General features: G+C 48.9%; 1 protein-coding gene across 1 annotated transcript in view; it reads left to right on the top strand.

The window, feature by feature from the left end:
- Positions 1–18643, top strand: part of slc49a4 (solute carrier family 49 member 4) — a 40048-nt gene extending 21405 nt beyond the window's left edge. The window contains exons 6-9 of the mRNA XM_056580292.1: positions 361–428; positions 5320–5447; positions 8716–8898; positions 16333–18643. Of these exons, the coding sequence (XP_056436267.1) occupies positions 361–428; positions 5320–5447; positions 8716–8898; positions 16333–16448 (495 nt within the window). The 3' untranslated portion in view covers positions 16449–18643. The remainder of the gene's footprint in view (positions 1–360; positions 429–5319; positions 5448–8715; positions 8899–16332) is intronic.
- Positions 18644–20772: the final 2129 nt, after the last annotated feature.

Raw genomic sequence — 20772 nt, 5'->3', positions numbered from 1 at the left:
TTGGCCAGGGGTAATTCCCATTTCGTAATACCAAGTGAGCACGTTTGCCTCTGTGGATGTGCAAATGAGAACGGACGGCTACCATTTGCCAACCTTTTGACAACCCTCAGTGTGCTCTTAGACACTTGGCGGCCGCCCTCTGTGAACCCGTGAGCCAATGGCCAAGAATCACACGATTCGTTAATTAGCTTCTCCTCTCTTCTCTCCTCTTTTCTTCTCTCTTCCGATTCGTCCTCTAATTTTCCCTTTTCTGATGCGTCTACGGCTTGTTGTTAACATATGCATTTATAAGTAATGAATGAATAGTTCTTTTTAATTAAAGGTATATCTGTTTCCTATCTCTGTCTCTCTCCTATCTAGGTGGATGCGGGATGGATCGGGTTTTGGTCCATCGTGGGCGGCTGTGTGTTCGGGGTGGCCATGGCCAGGTGAGACCGTTTCGACACCCCCTAGCCAATCGTGTCATATTGACTATCCTACCGTGATTTCAAATGAGGTTTGTTCCAAAATCGATACGTGTGTGAACAGCCATGTGCATCTGTTTCAAGTGGTGTCGGGTCATGCATCTAATGGCAGTCGATATCCTGGCAGCACTGCCAATCCCGCCGCTGAGATCTCTCTACTTGGCGGCACTCCCAACCGCTGTTAATATTAACCCCCAAGTGGCATTGAACGTCCACCCCATACTGATCACGGACACTGTTACACCCCACAGTGAATGACCCGAGCTGACCTGATTTCGGCCAAGAGCAATTGAAATAGCCTGCTTGTCAGCCGAGAAGGTTCTCCTCACTGAGGTTTTATATAGTATATAGCTAGCTGAGGCAACGACTGAAGTGCAATCAAATGCTATGGACGTCGGGGGCACCCATGTGAATCGAAAGGGTTCCCCACCTTAACAGCCTAATAAAACATATTTTACTGGTGAACGGAAGGTGTCCTTGATTCATCCCGGCCATCATCCTCAACGGCTACAGTCGGAATGCAGATAAACATTTGTGTGTGTGTGTGTGTGTGTGTGCGTGTGCGTGGCAAAGGGTGGGTTGAGGAGGGTGGGGAGGGTAGGGGGGGTGGGGGGGTCATAGAGCTGTAATCAGCTAAATAAACCCATCATTCTCTGCGTGAATCAATGAAGCTGTTTGCTGCACTGGTCGGTAGTATTTCCCGACGTTTTTTGAATTATTAACCATGATTGCGTACAGGTTTGCAAACAGGACTAAGCGCCATGGATTTGTCTTCCCGCAACTATAAATAATAATCCTATCTTTTTACCCTTACTTGGACTACACGGGAGAGTCGTGAGACCCTAAGCAGTCTTAGCAGGGTGGGTTTACACAGTGCAATCAGCAAGGTTTGGCGTGGATTGTCCCCTGTGAGGCCTGGGCTCCCCCCTATTCACTTTTTACTCAAGTCGAGGGCAGTTACTTTTTGTTTGATCGACACACAAAATGCCGGGGCGAAGCTTGAATGAAACGCCACCCTGATTCGCGGCAGCTGCTCCCCGGACATGCCCCGTAGGAAGCAATCATTACCGCATTTTTTCACTCCCCCCGGCCGATTTTTCTCTATCTCTCAAGTGCTCTGTCTCTCTCAACTCTCGCTCTCTCACTCGCACTGTCTGTCTGTCTGTCTGTCTGTCTGTCTGTCTGTCTGTCTGTCTGTCTGTCTGTCTGTCTGTCTGTCTGTCTGTCTGTCTGTCTGTCTGTCTGTCTGTCTGTCTGTCTGTCTGTCTGTCTGTCTGTGTCTCTCTCTCTCCTCTCTCTCACTCTGTCTATCTCTCTCTCTCTCTCTCTCTCTCTCTCTCTCTCTCTCACAATGTCTCACTCACTCTGTCTCTCACACTCTCTCTCACACTCTCTCTCTCTCTCTCTCTCACTCTGTCTCTCACACTCTCTCTCCCTCTCTCTCTCGCACACTCTCTCTCGCTCTGTCTCTCACACTCTCTCTCTCCCTCTCTCTCTCTACCTCTGTCTCTCACACACTCTCTATTCCCTCCCCACTTGATTTGGAGAGTCTGCCTTGGGGGGCAACACTTTGATTAGCCCAGCGTTAGCGAGTACGCCTTTCGAGCAAAGCAGCAGATGCCTCCATGTTGTTGGTATATTTATCCCTGCAGATTTCCTTGTTTCCTCGCCTCACTACTTCCTGAACGCTGTTGTCCTTGAGCTTTTGAAGGGCAACAGAATCGCGCCCCCCTGCCTTCCTTCTGGCTGTGTCTTTGCCAGGCGTGTTCCCAGCAGGCTCCTCATCGTCTTTGATTTCCCCAGCTAGTGAACTAGCGAGCCTGCTCGCACCAATGCAGCTTGCTTGGTGTGCTTGCCATGAGTGCATCTGATCTCAAAACAATTACGGGGCGATAACGTTGGTGATTTAATTCAAGCTGAAATATCAAGGCTTTCGCTTTTGAACACAGCCTGTGTTTTCAATGAGCGTCGGTGGGAAGTGATAATGCTTAACATCCAATGTTTATGGGGCTGGGTGCCGGGGTCTTTTCCGGCCACACCTGGAAAATACGGATAGATAGTTAGACGGCAGATAAGATCGATGTGTTAGGAATTGGGGTCAGGGGTCAACGATGACGGATTGCCAGTGGCTTAGCCCTGTGGGGTCATTCGACAGGAGAGTGCACCGTTGAGGCCCGGGCAACACATCAGGTAAATGGCTGACGCATGACCTGGGGGCTCTTTAGTGGCCCAGGCCCCCCACCGAACCCTGAGGCATTTATTGTTAACCTTCATAGGAACAAGTGGTGTCGCTGTGCCACTGTGCCACTGTGCCGGCCCTGTCGCCCACTGAAAGCAAAAGGCTGCACCACTAAATCAAACCAACAGGAGAATGAGCTTTGCAAACGCTGAGGAAAATCCTGTTGGATTGAGAGGGAGAAGAGATCAGAATTACTTTCGGATCGGTGAATTTCAGTCAGTCACTCGTTGAGGTTAATGAGCAGAGGAAAGCTCAATGGGAAAACAGATATTCAGTAGAGCAAATGGGGGGAAAAAAGAACAGCGTAATTCTGTTTTTTTTTTATGTCTCTTTTAGCGCCGTTAAGCACAAGCGGGTCGACGTGACAGAACTCATTATACTACCACGGTACCATCTCCATTTTGCATTCAGCCATCCGGAGCTGTTTGGTCATTCTTTCCATCTCGCTCACAGGGGATCTCGACAGACCCCGGAGATCGTATCAAAAGTAATGACTGTTGAATCATTCGCTGCGGGTACTCCAGGAGTCGGAACAATGAAATCTGATGCAATGGGATTCAAGCCGTCAATGACAATGTTATCCCTACCTGGGGTTGTAATATGATGTTATCTGAGAGCCTGATGAATCCTGCTAGAGGTACATAAGCGAGAGGTTTTTAATTCAGACATTACCTAAAGGAACGTGACCCTCTTTTATCTGACATTGTTCAAAGTACATATTTGGAGACGTGCCTCATACACGGCAGATTCTCTTTGCTCTTTCCGGTGTCTGCGGTTGGGAACGGAGCAAACGAAAAGCGACAACGTCATCGTACCGTTCTAGCATTGTTGGCAGCGCGTTGCCTTGAGACACTCCAGTCAATGGTATCGGTTTAAATCCAGGTTTAAATCCAGGCGACTCATCGAGCCAATCAGTGATTAGGGCTCTTAGCTGGCGACGCGGCAATCCGCAGGATGTTTAGATCCGATCCGAAAAAACATAAGCTCCTTAGGCACTGGCACTCTCCAAGGGATTTGGCAGGGTAGTGACGGCCAGGCAGTTCTGCTCTCGTGGTGGCAGTGATGAGGGTCAGGTTCTGTTCTGTCGCTGGGAAACTGTGGGGGCCCCTCTGACTCCTGTTCAAACTATTCCAGTATAGCTGGCTGGGTGTCCATGGCAAACGTGGCGTTCATATTAAAAGGTGTTGACAGGCAGACATTGAGAGCCATTGTGCCAGCACTTGGCTATCTGGAGTCCGGACATATGAGTTGTTCATAGAGCCAGGTCCTCTCAGTGCGCCCGTGGTGTCCATCCCTGGAGACACACTGGTGTAAAGGGGCTCGTACGCTGGGGCCACACCTGAAAACATGATGGCTTGTGGAGGTGCAGAAGGAGACGATAGCAACATCTAGATCTATCCGACCCTTTCGGCAGGAGGGGAGACCATCTCATTAGCGGCCTGAACATTTCAGGGTTTATTATGTGTTTACTCATTACCTGGGCCTCACAATAGCACCAGGATGTCACAGCGGTAGTCGAACAATGACGATTCAAAGTCCGACATTGTTGATTATGTTTCCATGTCCCCACGTGGTTCATTAGTGAGTTCGTCCCTCGGTGTCGGTATGCTGTCAGAGAAACAGAGGCAATTAGCGCTGCTGCAAACCTGGAGCTTTGACAAACCTGCACCCATCACCACATTTGTTAGTGTGTACGTATCCGTCTGTGTGTGTGTGTGTTTTGTGTATGTGTGCTTGTTTTTCTGTGTGTGTGTGTGCACGCATATTCTTCTTTGTGTATCTGTGTGTTTGTGTGCTTCTGATTGTTTTCTTGTGTGTGTTTGTGTGTGTGTGTGTGTGCATGTTTTTCAGTGTGTGTGTAAATATGCAGGTATTTTTCAGTATGTGTGCTTGCGTATATGCCTGTGCGTTACTGTTAAAATAAACCAACAGCAGAACTCCAGTGGGAGCAGACAGAAAGTGTGCGGGCCACTGGGGGACATGGGCTGTGTCTCCAGTAATGGATTATGAAACCAGAGTCATGGAGGGCGCCCAGCACGGAGTTATGGCAGCGCTGCCCACCCTGCATTGTAGAGGATGTCTCCCTCTTTGTTTGACACACAATCTGTCCTCTGCAGAGCACTGCAGGCCGTCTGCCTAGCTGCGCTACAGCAAGCCAGGGTCAGGGGGACTTATAGAGTAGTACCAGGGAAAACTGTGTCTAAATTTATGTGTACAGATATACTGTATATATATATATATATATATATATATATATATATATATATATATATATATATGCCCGCTTTTGGCTCTGCCCTTGCTCTTGGGTTCAGTGATTTCTTCTCTTTGTCGAGGCTCTCGCTCCCTGCTACAGTCTTTGTTTCGATCTCTCCTTCTTCTCTCGCTGTGTGTGTGTGTGTGTGTGTGTGTGTGTGTGTGTGTGTGTGTGTGTGTGTGTGTGTGTGTGTGTGTGTGTGTGTGTGTGTGTGTGTGTGTGTGTGTGTGTGTGTGTGTGGGTCTAGATTGAAAGACAAGCGTGTAAACCTAACCCACTCTCCCCCCCCCCCCCCCCCCCCCCCAAATTCGAAAGCTTTCTCTCCTTAATCCCCTCTTCTGTTCCCTCCCACCCCCCAGGTTTGCTGACTCAATCCGCGGGATGCTGAAGCTGATCCTGGTGCTGATGCTGGCGGGCGCCTCTCTGTCTGCCACCTGGTTCACACTCACCTGTCTGACCAGGCTCACCCACCTCCCCTCCACCGCAGGTGAGCCATCAGCCACAGATGGAATTATGGCCGGGGCGGGGCTTAGATGGTGTTGGTGTGTCACTCATGGTTTTGATAAATATTGAAATTCATCGCGATAAAAAAATGCAATACTGCCAGATGTGTACGTCATATGTATGTCGAAGCACTTTCTAGCACAGTTTTATAATACTGATAATAGAATACTCTTCACGCTTCACGCGGCTTTGGCCAAGTGGCCCTATGGTGTAGGGAGATGGCGAGAAAATGTGTTTGAGTTTCCATTGCAAATGTTAAGAAAGGTGCACCTGCTCGCTGTCGCCCGCGAGGGAAACTCAGTGCCCCCCCAGCTGAGCTCTGTGGAGAACACAGCCGCGGGTTATCGGTGTGTCAGCACAGAACAGAGACCATGGTTCTAATACAAACGTAGCCTTTAATTGCGGGTTCATTTCGCAAAACACGACGTGTAAATGAAGATTTGCCAGATCATTTCTCCATACTGTTCCTGAGGTTCACCATCATGTCAAGATGGTGGACGAAATGATGAATGTTGAAAAATATGTAAGGGCTAATGTATAGAACATCGGTTGTCATCAGGAAAATAAGCCCCGACAGGGCGAAACGGACACAGACGCAAAGCGGAGGTGTCTTGCTTCGCCCTAAAAAAAAAAACTTCACACGGTGTGTCTTTTTACAATTTATTTGTTACCATCATTCGTAGTGTTGATCAGCAGAGATATAGTCCACCAAAGACGTTGACGTTGCTTAGCAACCGAGTACGTTGGGGTTTATAAGTTACCGGACGACTTGCGGAGCGATACGAAAGCTGGCAAAAAATCCACTTTCCTTGACAGCGGTCAATTATACTTAGCAACGGTGAATTATCAAATATAATTCACCGCCGGAAGTTCTGAATGGCCCATGCAAGTGAACGGAGCGTTCCACGGCATTGAGAAGAGCCGTGTAATAAACAACTTTATTGGTTGTAGCGGAAAAACATGGAGAAGCTGCCCTGTTTCAGACTTGCCCCAAAGGCGCAGCTTGTGCTGACTCCGGTGTTCCGGGTCATTTTCTAAATATTAAGGGGAGCCATTTGGTTATCGCTAATACACGGTGATACAGGCTATTAACAAACAATTATAAACTATTAAGCAAAACTAGTAAAGCTGTTATCTCCGTACTGTTATGGAGCCAAACGATGGTGCATACATGATGGACCAAAAAAATCAACCTCATCAGCACAATCATCATCCATCATCGTTCTCTGCTCTTGGCAGAGAACTGACGTACTCACACACACACACACACACACACACACACACACACACACACACACACACACACACACACACACACACACACACACACACACACACACACACACACACACTATTGCTCATACACGCACACACAGCTCTCCCAGACATTGGCAGACCAACGCAATCAAAATCAGCTTCCAAAGTTGCTTCCCACCTGGCATAATCACAAGCACGCTTCCAGTGCTGTCCGGCAGCACCAAGCGTCGGTGGCAGCAGTATTCTACCTCCCCACCCAGCATCGGCCCTGCGTAGAGCCACGTGCGCTATCCCTTCCAGGCCACCGTGCCTCTCTCGCTGAAATGATCATGTTTCGCCTCGCAGGCAATGTTTCTCCCCTCCCGGACTTTTTCAGAAACCCTTTAACCTCTTGTTCCCCCTGGAGACTGTGCTGACGTTGACACACGAACCCCCATGGATGTACAAACACACCGGTTCACAAAGGCACAGACACTTGCGCACAAACTCACACACACTCTCAACGAACACGCACACACCAACGAACACACATACCAACGAACACACACACACACACACACACACACACACACACACACACACACACACACACACAGGTGTACACACTTAAATACACACACACACACTCAAAAATATTTAACCACACACACACACCAGAATGCTGGTATATCTGATAGCAGAAGTAGGTTTTCAGTGGGGGGGGTAGTAGCGAGCCAAGCTGCTTTGGGTGTTAAGTGTGGAGCGCTCTGCTCCAGCTAGAAGGGAACAGAGACGCCGGGCCCGCGCTGGCGGGCTGATTAGCGGGACTCGCGTGGCTAATGGGCCATGGGTTGGTTGGGGCCGGTCCACCGTGATGGGGGAAATACAGGCCAGCAGCAGCCATGCTCCAGAGGTGATGGCTGGATGGCTCTTAAATACCCACACGCATAGGAGACACGCGCGCGGGCGCACACACTTATATGCGCGGGCACCCACACACACTTATATGCACGCACGCACACACACTTATATGCACGCACGCACACACACACTTATATGCACACACACACACACACTTATACATATACACACACACACACACACACACACACACACACACACACACACACACACACACACACACACACTTATATTCACACACACACAAATATGTCCATACATTCACACATTAGCAATCAACCATTGATCTGCACCAAAATCTAGAAAGCCATGTTCGGGCCAAATTTGACAGGATAGGAAATACATAGAAATGCACACAGACAAACAGGCACAAACACAGAGCCACAGGCAGACACACTGAGGCAAAGTGTTCCCCTGGCAGGGCCATGCTCCACATGGCTAGGAAACACGAGATAATTGGTGCTTCCGGGGAAATAAACGCAGCTGGTCTTGTTCACAGTAGGGTGGGGGGGGGGGGGGGGGGGGGGTTAAAGCCCCTTCATGTCCCAACATACACCACCACCACCGCCACCCCCTACTGGTTCTCCTCTTCACTACATTGTCCGACCTATCAGAGGCCAGCTGTGTTGACGAGGAGGCTGGTGTGGGGTACCGCAGGGCTCCTATCAAGGGCCCCTGCAAGGGTGACTGGGGTTCACTGACTGACGTCTCCTTGGTGTTCCATTTTTTCCCCTAATTTTCTGCTTCCTAATGGGTCTATGGGCCTACCTAAAGGGTCTGCTAAGTCAAATTCATAACCGCATTTTAATTTCCACATGGTTGGTAAAGCAACGTGTCATATTCCTCTTTCTTGTAATGAGATGGTGATTCAGGGCAGGGAGGGGGCGGGTAATGTAATAATGTGTCATGTAGGCTTTGAGGCAGATATGACAAAAACCCTGCAGTTTCATCACCCTTTTAATCCGGGCTGATTCCTGTTTATTTGAACTCATTCAGTGCATTGGCCACAGCCTTACAGAGCAGCCACCGCTGGAGGGGACAAAAAACAGACGTGTTCCCTGCCCGTGAATTGATGTATTTCTGTCCCCACACAGCCACCCTGTACACCTCCTGCATCCTGGTGGGCATCTTCATCAACAGCAGCGTGCCCATGTTTTTCGAGCTCTTCATCGAGACGGTGTACCCGGTTCCCGAGGGCATCACGTGCGGCGTGGTAACCTTCCTGGGTAACCTTGTCATGGGCTTGCTGCTCTTCTTCCTCACCTTCTCCTGCACAGGTAAGACTGGTGGTACATTGGTTTGTGTGGGTGTGAGTGTGATTAAACACCATTGTAGTTTTATTTAACGGTGCTGGTAATTTTGATGAGATTATTTATTATTTTATTATTTGAGAGTCATTTTATTAAGTGATTGAAATTCCCTGCAAGAATACCCGTTTTGAGTTGCCAATTTCGATTTTTGTCCACGCCCGGTCAATCTTTTCTAATCAGGGCATCTCTTCGCTGATAGGGTTGGAGGGATTTCCAATTGCATAAAATGTGACAGAAAATACTAGGGAGTGAAGACGTGTTTTGGGTTGTTATATTTCCAAATCCTATCTCACTGATGCATTTTTCTGCTCTCTCTTTACCTCTCTCTCAATCTCGGATTGTACCTACTGCAGCTTTAAATAGATACTTTGATTTTAACCTGCAGCATTTCACTGTCCACAAGAGAGCGCCCTTGGCCACTTGTTACGCTGAAAACTTTAAAGTAAGGTAGCAAAGGAGTTGACTGAAAGGATGTGCGTTGGGGAGAAATCAAACAGCGAAAATGTCGTTCCGTGGTAAAATTGTACTCTGGTCCATCTTTGTGAAAGTAGTTGTTGAACTCTTGGCCGGCTTTGCAGGTCCACCTCTGTGCATTGAGCACCGACTCTGAACATGATGTATCGGCCCCAAAGAAAGAGAGAGAGAGAGAGAGAGACGAAGAGTGTTCCCTTATCTCTGTCTTTCTCAAAGCATGCCCCTTTAACCCATTACCTCTCCGCCATTAATCGGCGAGAGTAGTGCTTCATACCGGTCCGTCCGTTCCTCTAAACTCACCCGGCCCTACCGCTCAGGGTCCCCTGTGAGGGCGGCCTGTCCCTGGGTGCATGTGACCGATGGGGTGAGCGGGGATACCTCTGGGTGCAGCCGCACTCTGCCTCAGGGGCCTTCTCTCAGGGTCACCACGCTCACAGCGGCGCCGTATCATTCGGTGACGATTAAGGGCTGTGTGCACGGAGAACTCTGCACAGTCACGACCCATTGTGTCCAAACAAACAGTACTGCATTGCAGTGACCTTCCCCCCCCCCCCCCCTAATGGAGGCACGAGTGCCCGGGACGACCAGAGGCGGATTGTTGAGATTATTATCGCTGTTATGAACCGGCATATCATTTGAACTATTTTGCTAGTACCCGTCTTCCTCCTGTGTGTGTGTGTGTGTGTGTGTGTGTGTGTGTGTGTGTGTGTGTGTGTGTGTGTGTGTGTGTGTGTGTGTGTGTGTGTGTGTGTGTGTGTGTGTGTGTGTGTGTGTGTGTGTGTGAGTGAGTCAGAGTTTAGTTTAATTGGGAGAATGAAGGCCGTTAGGCCCTTGTTATGTGTGTGCCGGCGCCATGCCTCCACTGTGACAACCCTGTTGCAAACGGAAAGTCTGGTCACGCTCTGAAGGTTATTATCACAGGCGGACCGGCTCCGGTGCAATGTGGACTCGTAGATAGGAAGACAACATTCGTCTCCCTGGATCCGGTGACTTACACAGATGCTTGGAAGTCACCTTCGCCCGGCCATCTGAACATCTGTCTATCATCAGCCAGTGTACCCACAAACGGCAACAATATGTCGCGTCTGTTCGCGGATCTCTGATATGCCAGTCTTTGTTGTGTGTAGGTCCACAATATTGTGCGTATGCGGGTGCACGTGCGTGTGTGTGGGTGTGTGCGTGCGTTTGTGTGTGCGTGCGTGTGTGTGTGTGTGCGATGCTGACAACCATCCGCCTGCCCGATCGGCGGTGCTGATGGATGGCGCTCTGAGAGTACTTGACACGCTCTTCTGTTTCAGTCACCAACACCTGATAGATATTCACCGCCCCACTCATACATATGCATAGGGGCCCTCCTCTTCCTCTGGCCTTCGGCGGCGGCGCCATGGCAACCGCATTCCAGCGCCGACCCCCTTCCGGAAGGGTCCCCGGTAGGGCGTCTTCTAGCTGAGGCTTCAAAGGGAGGGCGGGGTCACAGGCCTGGCCGGGTCACGGTGTCCAGGTGCTTAACTTTGTGCGTTTTTTTTCCTTGATGTCTTCCTAAGGACATCCGGACTGACCTTGTGACCTCAGGAAAGGGCAATGTGTTGAGGGTATTTTTTTTGGGGGTGGAAGTGGGCGGTGTCAGAGGCGTTGGTTGGGGTGCATTCAGCGCACAGAGAGGCAGTGAGAGGCAGTGTCATTGTCGCGCTAACAAAGACTTTGGGGATGATGTCATCGAGGGCTGTTGAAAGGGATGCCTGGACTGGGAATGCTGGACCAGTGGCCCGTGGGCAAGTGGTGACGGTGGCGGCTTGCACGGCCAAACCCAGTGGTGCTTGGCCACACCGGCGAAACATCATAGATTATACGGGAAGGGAGCCAAGACCAGAGGGGGGAGGGAGAGAGAGAGAGAGAGAGAGAAAGTAAGGTAGATTGAGATGCAGCAGCTGCAGGCTACTGTGCACAAACAGACACGTGTGTGTGTACACACACACACACGCACGCACGCACGCACGCACGCACGCACGCACGCACGCACGCACGCACGCACGCACGCACGCACGCACGCACGCACGCACGCACGCACGCACGCACGCACGCACGCACGCACGCACGCACGCACGCACACACACCATGAAGTATTCATCCTGTGTATTCTGCTCTCTTCTTGTCTCTGTGGCACTGAAGGAAAAATTGCCTAACATGAACAAAGGCATGTCTGCCTGTGTTTATGTGTTTATGTGTGTATATCAGTGTGTCCCTGCACACTTCTTGCATGTATGTTTTTGTATCTTATTATTCTGTCTGTCAGCACCTTGACTGTGTGTGTGTGTGTTTGTGTGTGTGTGTCTAAATGGACTGCATTCAGAAATTGCTTTTCTGACCTTTTTATTATTTATGCTTTCGGTTTGTCCAGCTTTCGTCTAACTGCTATCACATCATTTAATGTGTTGTTTCTATCAAAGCATATCCACGCTAAACCGGGGACGTAAAGTTGGCTGAGCTGAAGAATTTCCTCAGACTTCCTGATTGGTCTACGTTTTATCCAGCCCACCCAAGTATTGGGGCCTATACAATGTTTTCCTTGTAAACTGGTTGCTTGCTTCGTATCACGAATGGCCTCCAGAGACCTATGAGTGACAAGACGCATCCCAATAAGCCCACAGCCCAGTTATCCTCCATGTTGTTAAAGCCTTGGAGAGAGCACCACAAGCCTTCTCTCTCTCTCTCTCTCTCTCTCTCTCTCTCTCTCTTTCTCTTTCTCTTTCTCTCTCTCTCTCTCTCGCCCGCCCGCCCGCCCTCGGTGCTTTAGTGAGTCTCATGCATGGCGTAGCTCAACACTGACCAAGCTGTATAGAGGTTGAAGACGGAGCGATGTCAAAGGAGTGTAGGGGGGTGGGGGCATTGAGTTGTCATTCAACCGTGTATCGAGAAAAATAAATAAATAAATGGAACAAAAACTCTTGAAATAATTGCCGCGTTCTCTTCCCGAGGAGATATTTTCTTCTCTTTCATCCCGTTTCTTTTTCCTTTGTTTTGCGCTGAACTTTGCGCCCCTGAATGATGCAAGCCCCCCCCCCCGCCTCTCTGTAGAGATGAGGAGCGCAGGGAAAACAAGGCAATCGAGTCCCTCTTTAGAAGAAACCAAGCCTCCTCTTCGCTCGGCGCTGCACTTTTTTCTTCTCTTTTTTTTTGTCTTGTTTGGCTTTTGTTTTTCCGTCGTGTGAGTTTTGGAGAGGTAGCAGTCGATGCAGTAAACGAAAGGCAGCACAACAAACAGGTTTAAAAAGTGAATGCATTTTTAGCGCATACTCACACACCCTCACACACCCACACACACACGCGCGCTCATACGCACATGCAAGCTCCAACAACCACATTCGTAGCCAAACAAAAACTCGATATAGTTGTTCACTCTGCGATTGGACGATCACGCTTTGTCTCCTTCTGCTTTTTTTGCGACCCAAATATGGTCCATCTTCCTCTCCCTTTGACAAAGAGCTGGCTCAGGGGGACGGGTCGAGGTGGGTGTTGGGGTGGGGTTGGGGATGAAGAAGATGAGGGGGGGGGTGGGAGGGGGGGGAGATAGTCATCTTGAAGCTTACATCAATTACAACGCCGCATTGACCCCAATTGCGACTGATTAGCACCATAAGCTGTCTGCCAACCCCACCCAGCGCACCACCAACCCCGCCCCCGAGCCTCAGGTCTCCGTCATCTGGAGTGACTCCCCGCTGTCCGCCTGGCTGTTCTCTAATAGGACGTTAACGAGCCACCGAGGATGATGCGTATAGGCTGACCTTTGAGGTGGATCATAATCTATTACACGTTTAGGCTTCAGTCGGATGCAAAATCATGGTAAGGTCATGCTTGGTCGGTTGAATTTGTATTTGTCATCGATCGTACTCGTAGTGATCGGTTTATAACCTCATCTGTGTTCTCGGAGATCATGCCACTGTCATGTGAACATGTCGCGTACATATTTCATGCCTCGTTATTTTTCGGGATTTCTGCTCCATTTAGGTACTGTTATGTACAAAAGGAAATGCATTAAAATGCTATTTTGTGTAAAATAGGGCGGTTGGCAGCCTCACCGGTGCCCCCCTGATAAATTATCCAACGAAGGGGGTCACACACCTTAGCCTTAGTATTAGCATTCACCCAAGGCTGCAGGACAAACACACACATACTGTACACACACACACAGACATGAACACACACACACACAAACAAACGCACCCACCCACCCACACACACACACACTCTCAAACCCCCCTCGGACACAAACTCACACACGAACACGCACACACGAACACACACACACACAACACACGAACACACACACACGCACGCACGCACGCACGCACGCGCGCGCGCGCTCGGATAAATGCGAGAGCGAGGGAGGCATGTGAGAAGACGGAGAGGGCGTTTGGGGCCAGACAAACACCGTTCCATTAACCTGTCCCTCCAAACCGGGGCGCCTGCTGTCCAGCCCCCTAGCCACCCAACCCATCACCGGCCATCTCCCAGCCATCGCCCCCAAGCACCCCCACACATCACCCCCTCGCTGATTAATGACGCTGCACTGCCGGGGTCCTCTCCCGTCTGTAGACAGCCCCCGGCCCGCCCTGCAAAATAAACTCACTCACGCAATTCTGTCGCTCACTCACTCACTCACTCACTCACTCACCCTCTCACTCACTCTCTTGCTTGCTCGGGCACACGCTTACTCACTCACTCACTCAAACAGGCACACTCACTCACTCCCTCACTCAGTCATCTTTTCTCTCGCTCGCACAGGCTCACTCACTCATTCACTCACTCACGCGCACAGACTCACTCACTCGCTCGCTCGCTCGCTCGCTCACTCGCTCGCTCACTCACTCACTCACTCACTCACTCACTCACTCACTCACTCACTCACTCACTCACTCACTCACTCACTCACTCACTCACTCACTCACTCACTCACTCACTCACTCACTCACTCACTCACTCACTCACTCACTCACGCGCACAGACTCACTCACTCACTCGCTCGCTCACTCACTCACTCACTCACTCACTCACTGACTCACACAGGCTTGCTCGCTCCCACAGGCCCACACACACACACACACACACACACACACACACACACACACACACACACACACACACACACACACACACACACACACACACTTCAAGTCTTCAAGTCTTGTCGCTGTGACATTTTGTCTTAATTACACACCTCCCCGTTGATGGGCATTGTCATTATGCTTTTCCTTTGTCCAATCAAACCCAACTGTGTTTTACAAGGACATGTTTTATCTTGGATGAACATAAAGCTGGTTCAATTATAATGTTGGTTCTTTGCCTGGACTCATTGTCCAGTCGGTAGTTGGTGAAGACTCGCAGAAAAACCAATATGAGAACTCTGGCAGGTCTTCTATAGAACAGTGGTTCCCCTGTGTGTGTGTGTGTGTGTGTGTGTGTGTGTGTGTGTGTGTGTGTGTGTGTGTGTGTGTGTGTGTGTGTGTGTGTGTGTGTGTGTGTGTGTGTGTGTGTGTGTGTGACTGTGTGTGTGTGTGTGTGTGACTGTGTGTGTGTGTGGGTGTGTGTGTACCAGGTATCTTTACCATGACCTTGAGTTGTGGTCTCCTCAATCCCAGCTGCATGGCTGCCCTTTAACACACAGAAGGCAGCGTAATGTCTCTTGTCAGGCCCAATAGATCACACACGCACGCTCGCACGTTCAAACACACATACACACACAGAACACACACAGAGAGAACACACACCAACACACGCACACACACCCCACACACACACACACAAACACCCCAGACAAACGAACACACACACTCCAGACACAGGAACGCACACACCCCACACACACACACACACACACACACACACACACACACACACACACACACACACACACACACACACACACACACACACACACACACACACACACACACACACACACACACACACACACACACACAGCAGCATGATGGGGTAGACAGTTAACTTTGTAACGAGGCTGGTGAGCTTTGTACCGATCCCGCAGGATGAGTTTTGGTTGAAAGACTTATCGATTTAATTCATTGTTGTTGGCTAAAAGCACACTGGTGTGTGTGCGTGTGTGTGTGTGTGTGCGTGCATCTACACTGTGTGCACGTATGATGGAGCGATGGAGCATGATTAAATGAGGGTGTGACAGAGAGGGATGAGCATTGGTGCTTGAGTGCGTGTGTGTGTGTGCGTGCGTGCGTGCGTGCGTGGTAGCTAGGCTAGCTAGCAGCCCCCCTCTGCCTAATGGAGCTTGGAACAGAGCAAAGTTGGGGAGAAGAAAACAACTTCCTCTCCATCCTGTTTGGGTTCACCCACAGGTTAATGGTTATGAGGAAAGGGAGGTAATGTCCTCGTGTTATTCCCAGCCATGATGCAGTGCACTTCTTATTCCCACAATGGCGTGCCTATTGATTAGCTGTTGGCCCTTTACATTATTGATACAATATTCAACGCTGCCAGTGCGATCAGGGACTCTCCCGGCAGGTGTGTGTGTGTGGGCGGGCGTGCGTTACGCTCCACGTGTGCGCGGTTTGAGACCCGCTGTGTGTGTTTGTGTGTGTGTGTGTGTCTGTGTGTGTGTGTGTGTGTGTATATAAGCTAAATTGTTTGGGTAAGTGGAATGCATTTGCTGTTGAGTTTGGGATTTGCTCCAATCTATTAGGGATGCATTCAATAACAGGGACTCCAGTGGCGCGATGAATGGTGTCCTGGGAGATCCACTTTCTCCGCACTCTGCCGGCCCCCAGGGGCCCGAAGAGAGCGGCCAGAATGCTAAAACCGTAAACCGTCTCTAACACTCTCTCTCTCTCTCTCTCTCTGTCTCTCTGTCTCTGTCTCTGTCTCTGTCTCTGTCTCTGTCTCTGTCTCTCTCCCTCTCAGATCTGTCCTGGCTGAACTGGTGTCTGACGGGCTCCTGCCTCTTCAGCCTGATGCTCATCCTCTTCTTCAGGGAGTCGTACGACCGCCTCTACCTGGACGTCTTCGTCTCGGCCTGACCTCCGACTGACCTTCGTCTGACCTTTGCCTGACCTCTGACTGACCTTCTGACCTGGAAAAGGACAAGAAAAAGACTGACGAATATAATCCCCATTGCACAAAGTAACGATGACAAAGGAGGGAAAAAGTGATGTAACGGAGTGGGGGACCAGCCAAAGCCTACTGCTGAACTCTTGAGGATGTTCTTGAGTGTAAAAACAAAGTGTATCGACCGGCAGTGTGTGTGCTGGGTTGGATTTCTGTACGGACGCGGTTGGCCCAGACCTGGTGGTTGAACTCCTCACATAACGGTCGTCGTCTTCTGGAACAGCGCGCTCTGTTTTGTAAATTGTGTCTTTGTATGTCAACACTTAAACTGATGCCCGATATTTTTTAAGAAACTGATAAAACCGCGAAAGGGATTTGTCATCTGTTTACAGATGAAATAATGGTTAAACTTTTATTAATTTTATCGCTGCTGCTTTGTCGAGCTTCAAAGTGGCAGGAGACGGGAAAGGTTTAGCTCATTCTCGGTACTCACTCATTTGTCAAGTCAATTCCCACTCTTTCCTGTTTGACCTTTTATCGGGGAACGTCGTGAATGACATACTGACATCAAAGGAATCATTAACAAGGAACGAAGGCTGCTGACCGGGGCCTCCTCCTCCTCAGCCAATCAGCAGTGCCCCTGATGTCTGCTGTTTGCAGGTCTAACAAGGGAGCTGGCGTACTTAGCACCACTCGTCATTCATCAGAGGCCTGGGCTGGGCGGGCCGTAAAGGGACACCGCGCTCGGGGAGAGGACCTTGTGATCCGTCTGTCGCCTCCCACTCAGTACAGACAGACAGACAGACAGCAGCGCTTGCATGGGACCAATACCTGTGGAGCAACGAGTATTAAGTACACAGAGGAGCGTTATGTTGGACCTAACACTATGCTAAAAAAATTGCACAAGGATCGTTTTTTTTCCGGAGTCCTGTGAACAAAACCATAATTTGTCTTTCTTTTGTGTGATCATTGATGAGTTATCGTCGAGTTGTTGTCGGCGAGTGATTTTATTGTGTTATTTTTATGTGTTTTCTTTCGTCGTATATTTATGGATGTAATGTTTTTATTTTTGTAGGTTTTAACGTTGTTCTAAAAAAAAAATTCTCCCTATTTCACTGTTCACGATCACTATTTATTGCGAGGATTGCAAAGCCGCAGACCGTCATTATGACCGGCTCTGTACGTTCTCCGCGACGGACCTCTGTAACGGCCCCGGCGGGTGCTTCTTATGGTTGCCATGGCTGCGAGGTTGCCATTACTCATGTTCTAATTATACAATGGTTCTTGGCGTCTGCCGTTGAAGCAAACTGCCGTGAGAGATGAAGCCAGAAGGTGAAGGAAAACATATTTGAACGGTTACCTCAAATAGCAAGACTGAACTCTTGAATGCACACACACACACACACACACACACACACACACACACACACACACACACACACACACACACACACACACACACACACACACACACACACACACACACACACACACACTCCCTGCTGCTTTGTTTACGAAGTTTCACAGGCTTCTTAACGTCGTCTTTTTGGCATTTTTCGGAAGATGCAAATTTGGGTGTTGCCTCGAAATGTGAACCCTTGTGAATCACTGGCTGCACTTTTTTGATGCATATCAAGCTCACACCTTCATGTTTTAGACGATAGACAGAGAGGCAAGGTTAGCCAGCAACATGTAAAAAATAAGAAAAAGAAAAAGCTGGCCTCTTCTCTCGTCAAGAATCCTCTCGTGGTAGCATTTATTTCTGTGTTAAACTACAAGCAACCAATCCATGTCCTTATCTCTTTTTTCTCTTTTTAAACCATTGTACAGCAAAGGAGTCTCCTTTACCTTGCCTTAATCACCCAGAACTACGTTGATGTTGTCTTTAAAAGAGGGGGAGCATTCAAAAATGTCTGTGTTTCTAAGACCATGTATGACTGTTGAATATTTGCCGCACCTTATTAAAACCAACGCTCTACGAACGATCACGTGGTCATTGTTCCTGTTGTTGCTGATGTCGCTGAGGAAGACGAAGGTTGTGTCGCGCAGACGTTATGCGGCGACCTCGCCGGGTTCCGCCAAGGCAGCATTACCCCTGTCGTGGTTTCGTCACATCACACCATCTGCAGAGATAAACAAAAGAGAGAGAGAGGGAGAGAGAATATGAGAACCAGCAGCATGGGGCTCTCAAGAGGATATCCATCCATGCTTCCAGGAAAAACATCTTCCTAAATCCCCCCCCCCCCCCCCAACCTCCGCCCCACCCACCCACTCGTGGGTTATCTCATTGTTTTAAAGCCATGTATTAGGCTGGCTCCACCCTCTACAGGCCGTATCAGAGGCCTATCTTCCCTCCTCATTCGCCTCCAGATCCTCCAGCTGAGCTCATGATCTGGCCAAGGCCACCATGTCAGCCTGGAGGGTAGGTGTGCATGCAGCAGGGGAAAGCTGGTGTTTGGCAACTCCAGTCTGGTTTGATTCTGTGTGTGTGTGTGTGTGTGTGTGTGTGTGTGTGTGTGTGTGTGTGTGTGTGTGTGTGTGTGTGTGTGTGTGTGTGTGTGTGTGTGTGTGTGTGTGTGTGTGTGTGTGTGTGCACGTGGGTTATGAAAGAGGCAGCCCTTAAACTCACATTCCAAGAAGATCATTTCTCATGTTGTGCCACTAAATCCAAACAAAACTGATCACTCGGTCGCAAATACACTGAAAAACAATCATTCACATTCAAGTCCCAGTTAAAACAAGGGCTCCTGCCAAGGTAGCACTCTGTTGTTATTCCAACCCAAGTTCCACTTATTTCAAGTCTTTTACTGGAATAGCTCTGCGATGGTAATTCAAGCCCAACCAGGTGCCATCCAGGGACGAAACGTGTTAACCTCTGATTCTCTGAGGTTACAGAGAATGAACAGCTATTTCTTGTTTAACACACAGCCCTTGAGAGTTTCACCGCAAAACAGCGTCGACGTCAGTCTACAGGGTATGTCAACATATTTAACAACATCTGCGAGGCAAATGGCCCCATGGGTGCTCTAGAGTTTAAAACGGGCCCCAGTGTTATGTTTTTTTCAGTGTTCGACATAGGCTATTCAGCGCTCTTGTTCAGAGAAGGGATGTGTGCGAGCAGACTGTAGGCGGAACGCGAGTCACTAAACATTAGGGGCCCGTCCCCGACGCCATAAGCGACGCTGCGTTTAACAACACTAACCGCAATGCCTCCCAATACAAGAGAGCTCCCGGGCGACTGGACCTGCGTGTTACTCATTCTGCTGCACTGCCTTCCTTTAGGCTACTGTCGCTTCTTTGTACATTAAAAAAAACAATGATTCCCTTACTGCACTCCGCTACAACTCCCGTGGAGCTGAATGTAAACTAATTGTTTTGAACGACAAAGACACACGGTTTTAGATGCTCCCCGATGTGGGTGTGCGGTGGTGTGTCGACGTGACGCTGATTTACTTGAATCGAGGACCACGTTGGTGATGAGTATGCTGTGCCTTTGATGTGCCGTCCTCTGAGCCTTCGTATTGCGCATGCTGTTCAATTACCTGTCCGTCCTCAATAGATGGAATCAAATCCAAAGCATTGGCGTCTGTGATTGACCACAAACTATATTTATTATTGCCCTGACTAACGATTTATTTTTCATCCCGGCCTCGTCCTGTTCGTTTTTCTGCTTTTTTTACTGACTGAAAATTCCCAAAAATATTGTTTTATTGTCTGCGTCTTTGGACTATTTTCTCTTTTTTCAGTGTTTCTTTGTTTGGCTGCCAAAGGTATAATAGGGAGCGGTTTCAAAGAAAAGCTTTTAGAGAACAGGCTTTTTTTTAGGGTGCCAGCCAATCAGATTCTAAATTGGATTGGAGAGTCCCTCATTTTGTGATTGAAACATTTTTATGCAATTAAAACTTTTCTCTTTCAAAATGAAAACTGTTAATATATAATCAAATAAAGTACATCTGAAGATATAAGTAAAAAACCTTACTAGAAGTTGCTTTTTTTGGCACCTCCCAAGCTGCATTTTCCTCAAAATAACGTTTTTGCATGTGTGTCTGTGTTTATTAGAACAGTTTCATAACCATAAAGTTGTATTCAAAAATATGTTAATATCGCCCCGCTTTGCGTGCCATGTTTACTTTCCACGCCAATGAAGCTGAACAATTCGAATCGGTATTGGAATACAAGAATTTGATGCAAATCTTTCCAACACCAAATTGTGGCATTAAAGAAAAGAAGACACATCTTTCTAACAAGGCAACGTTATTAGTAAAGCACTTTCAGTTGTCCATGACAAACTGATAA

The sequence above is a fragment of the Gadus chalcogrammus genome, chromosome 20 (assembly GCF_026213295.1).
Source record: "Gadus chalcogrammus isolate NIFS_2021 chromosome 20, NIFS_Gcha_1.0, whole genome shotgun sequence".
NCBI lineage: Eukaryota > Metazoa > Chordata > Actinopteri > Gadiformes > Gadidae > Gadus > Gadus chalcogrammus.
Note: the sequence above shows the minus strand (reverse complement) of the source record. Positions and strands in the feature narration are given on the sequence as shown.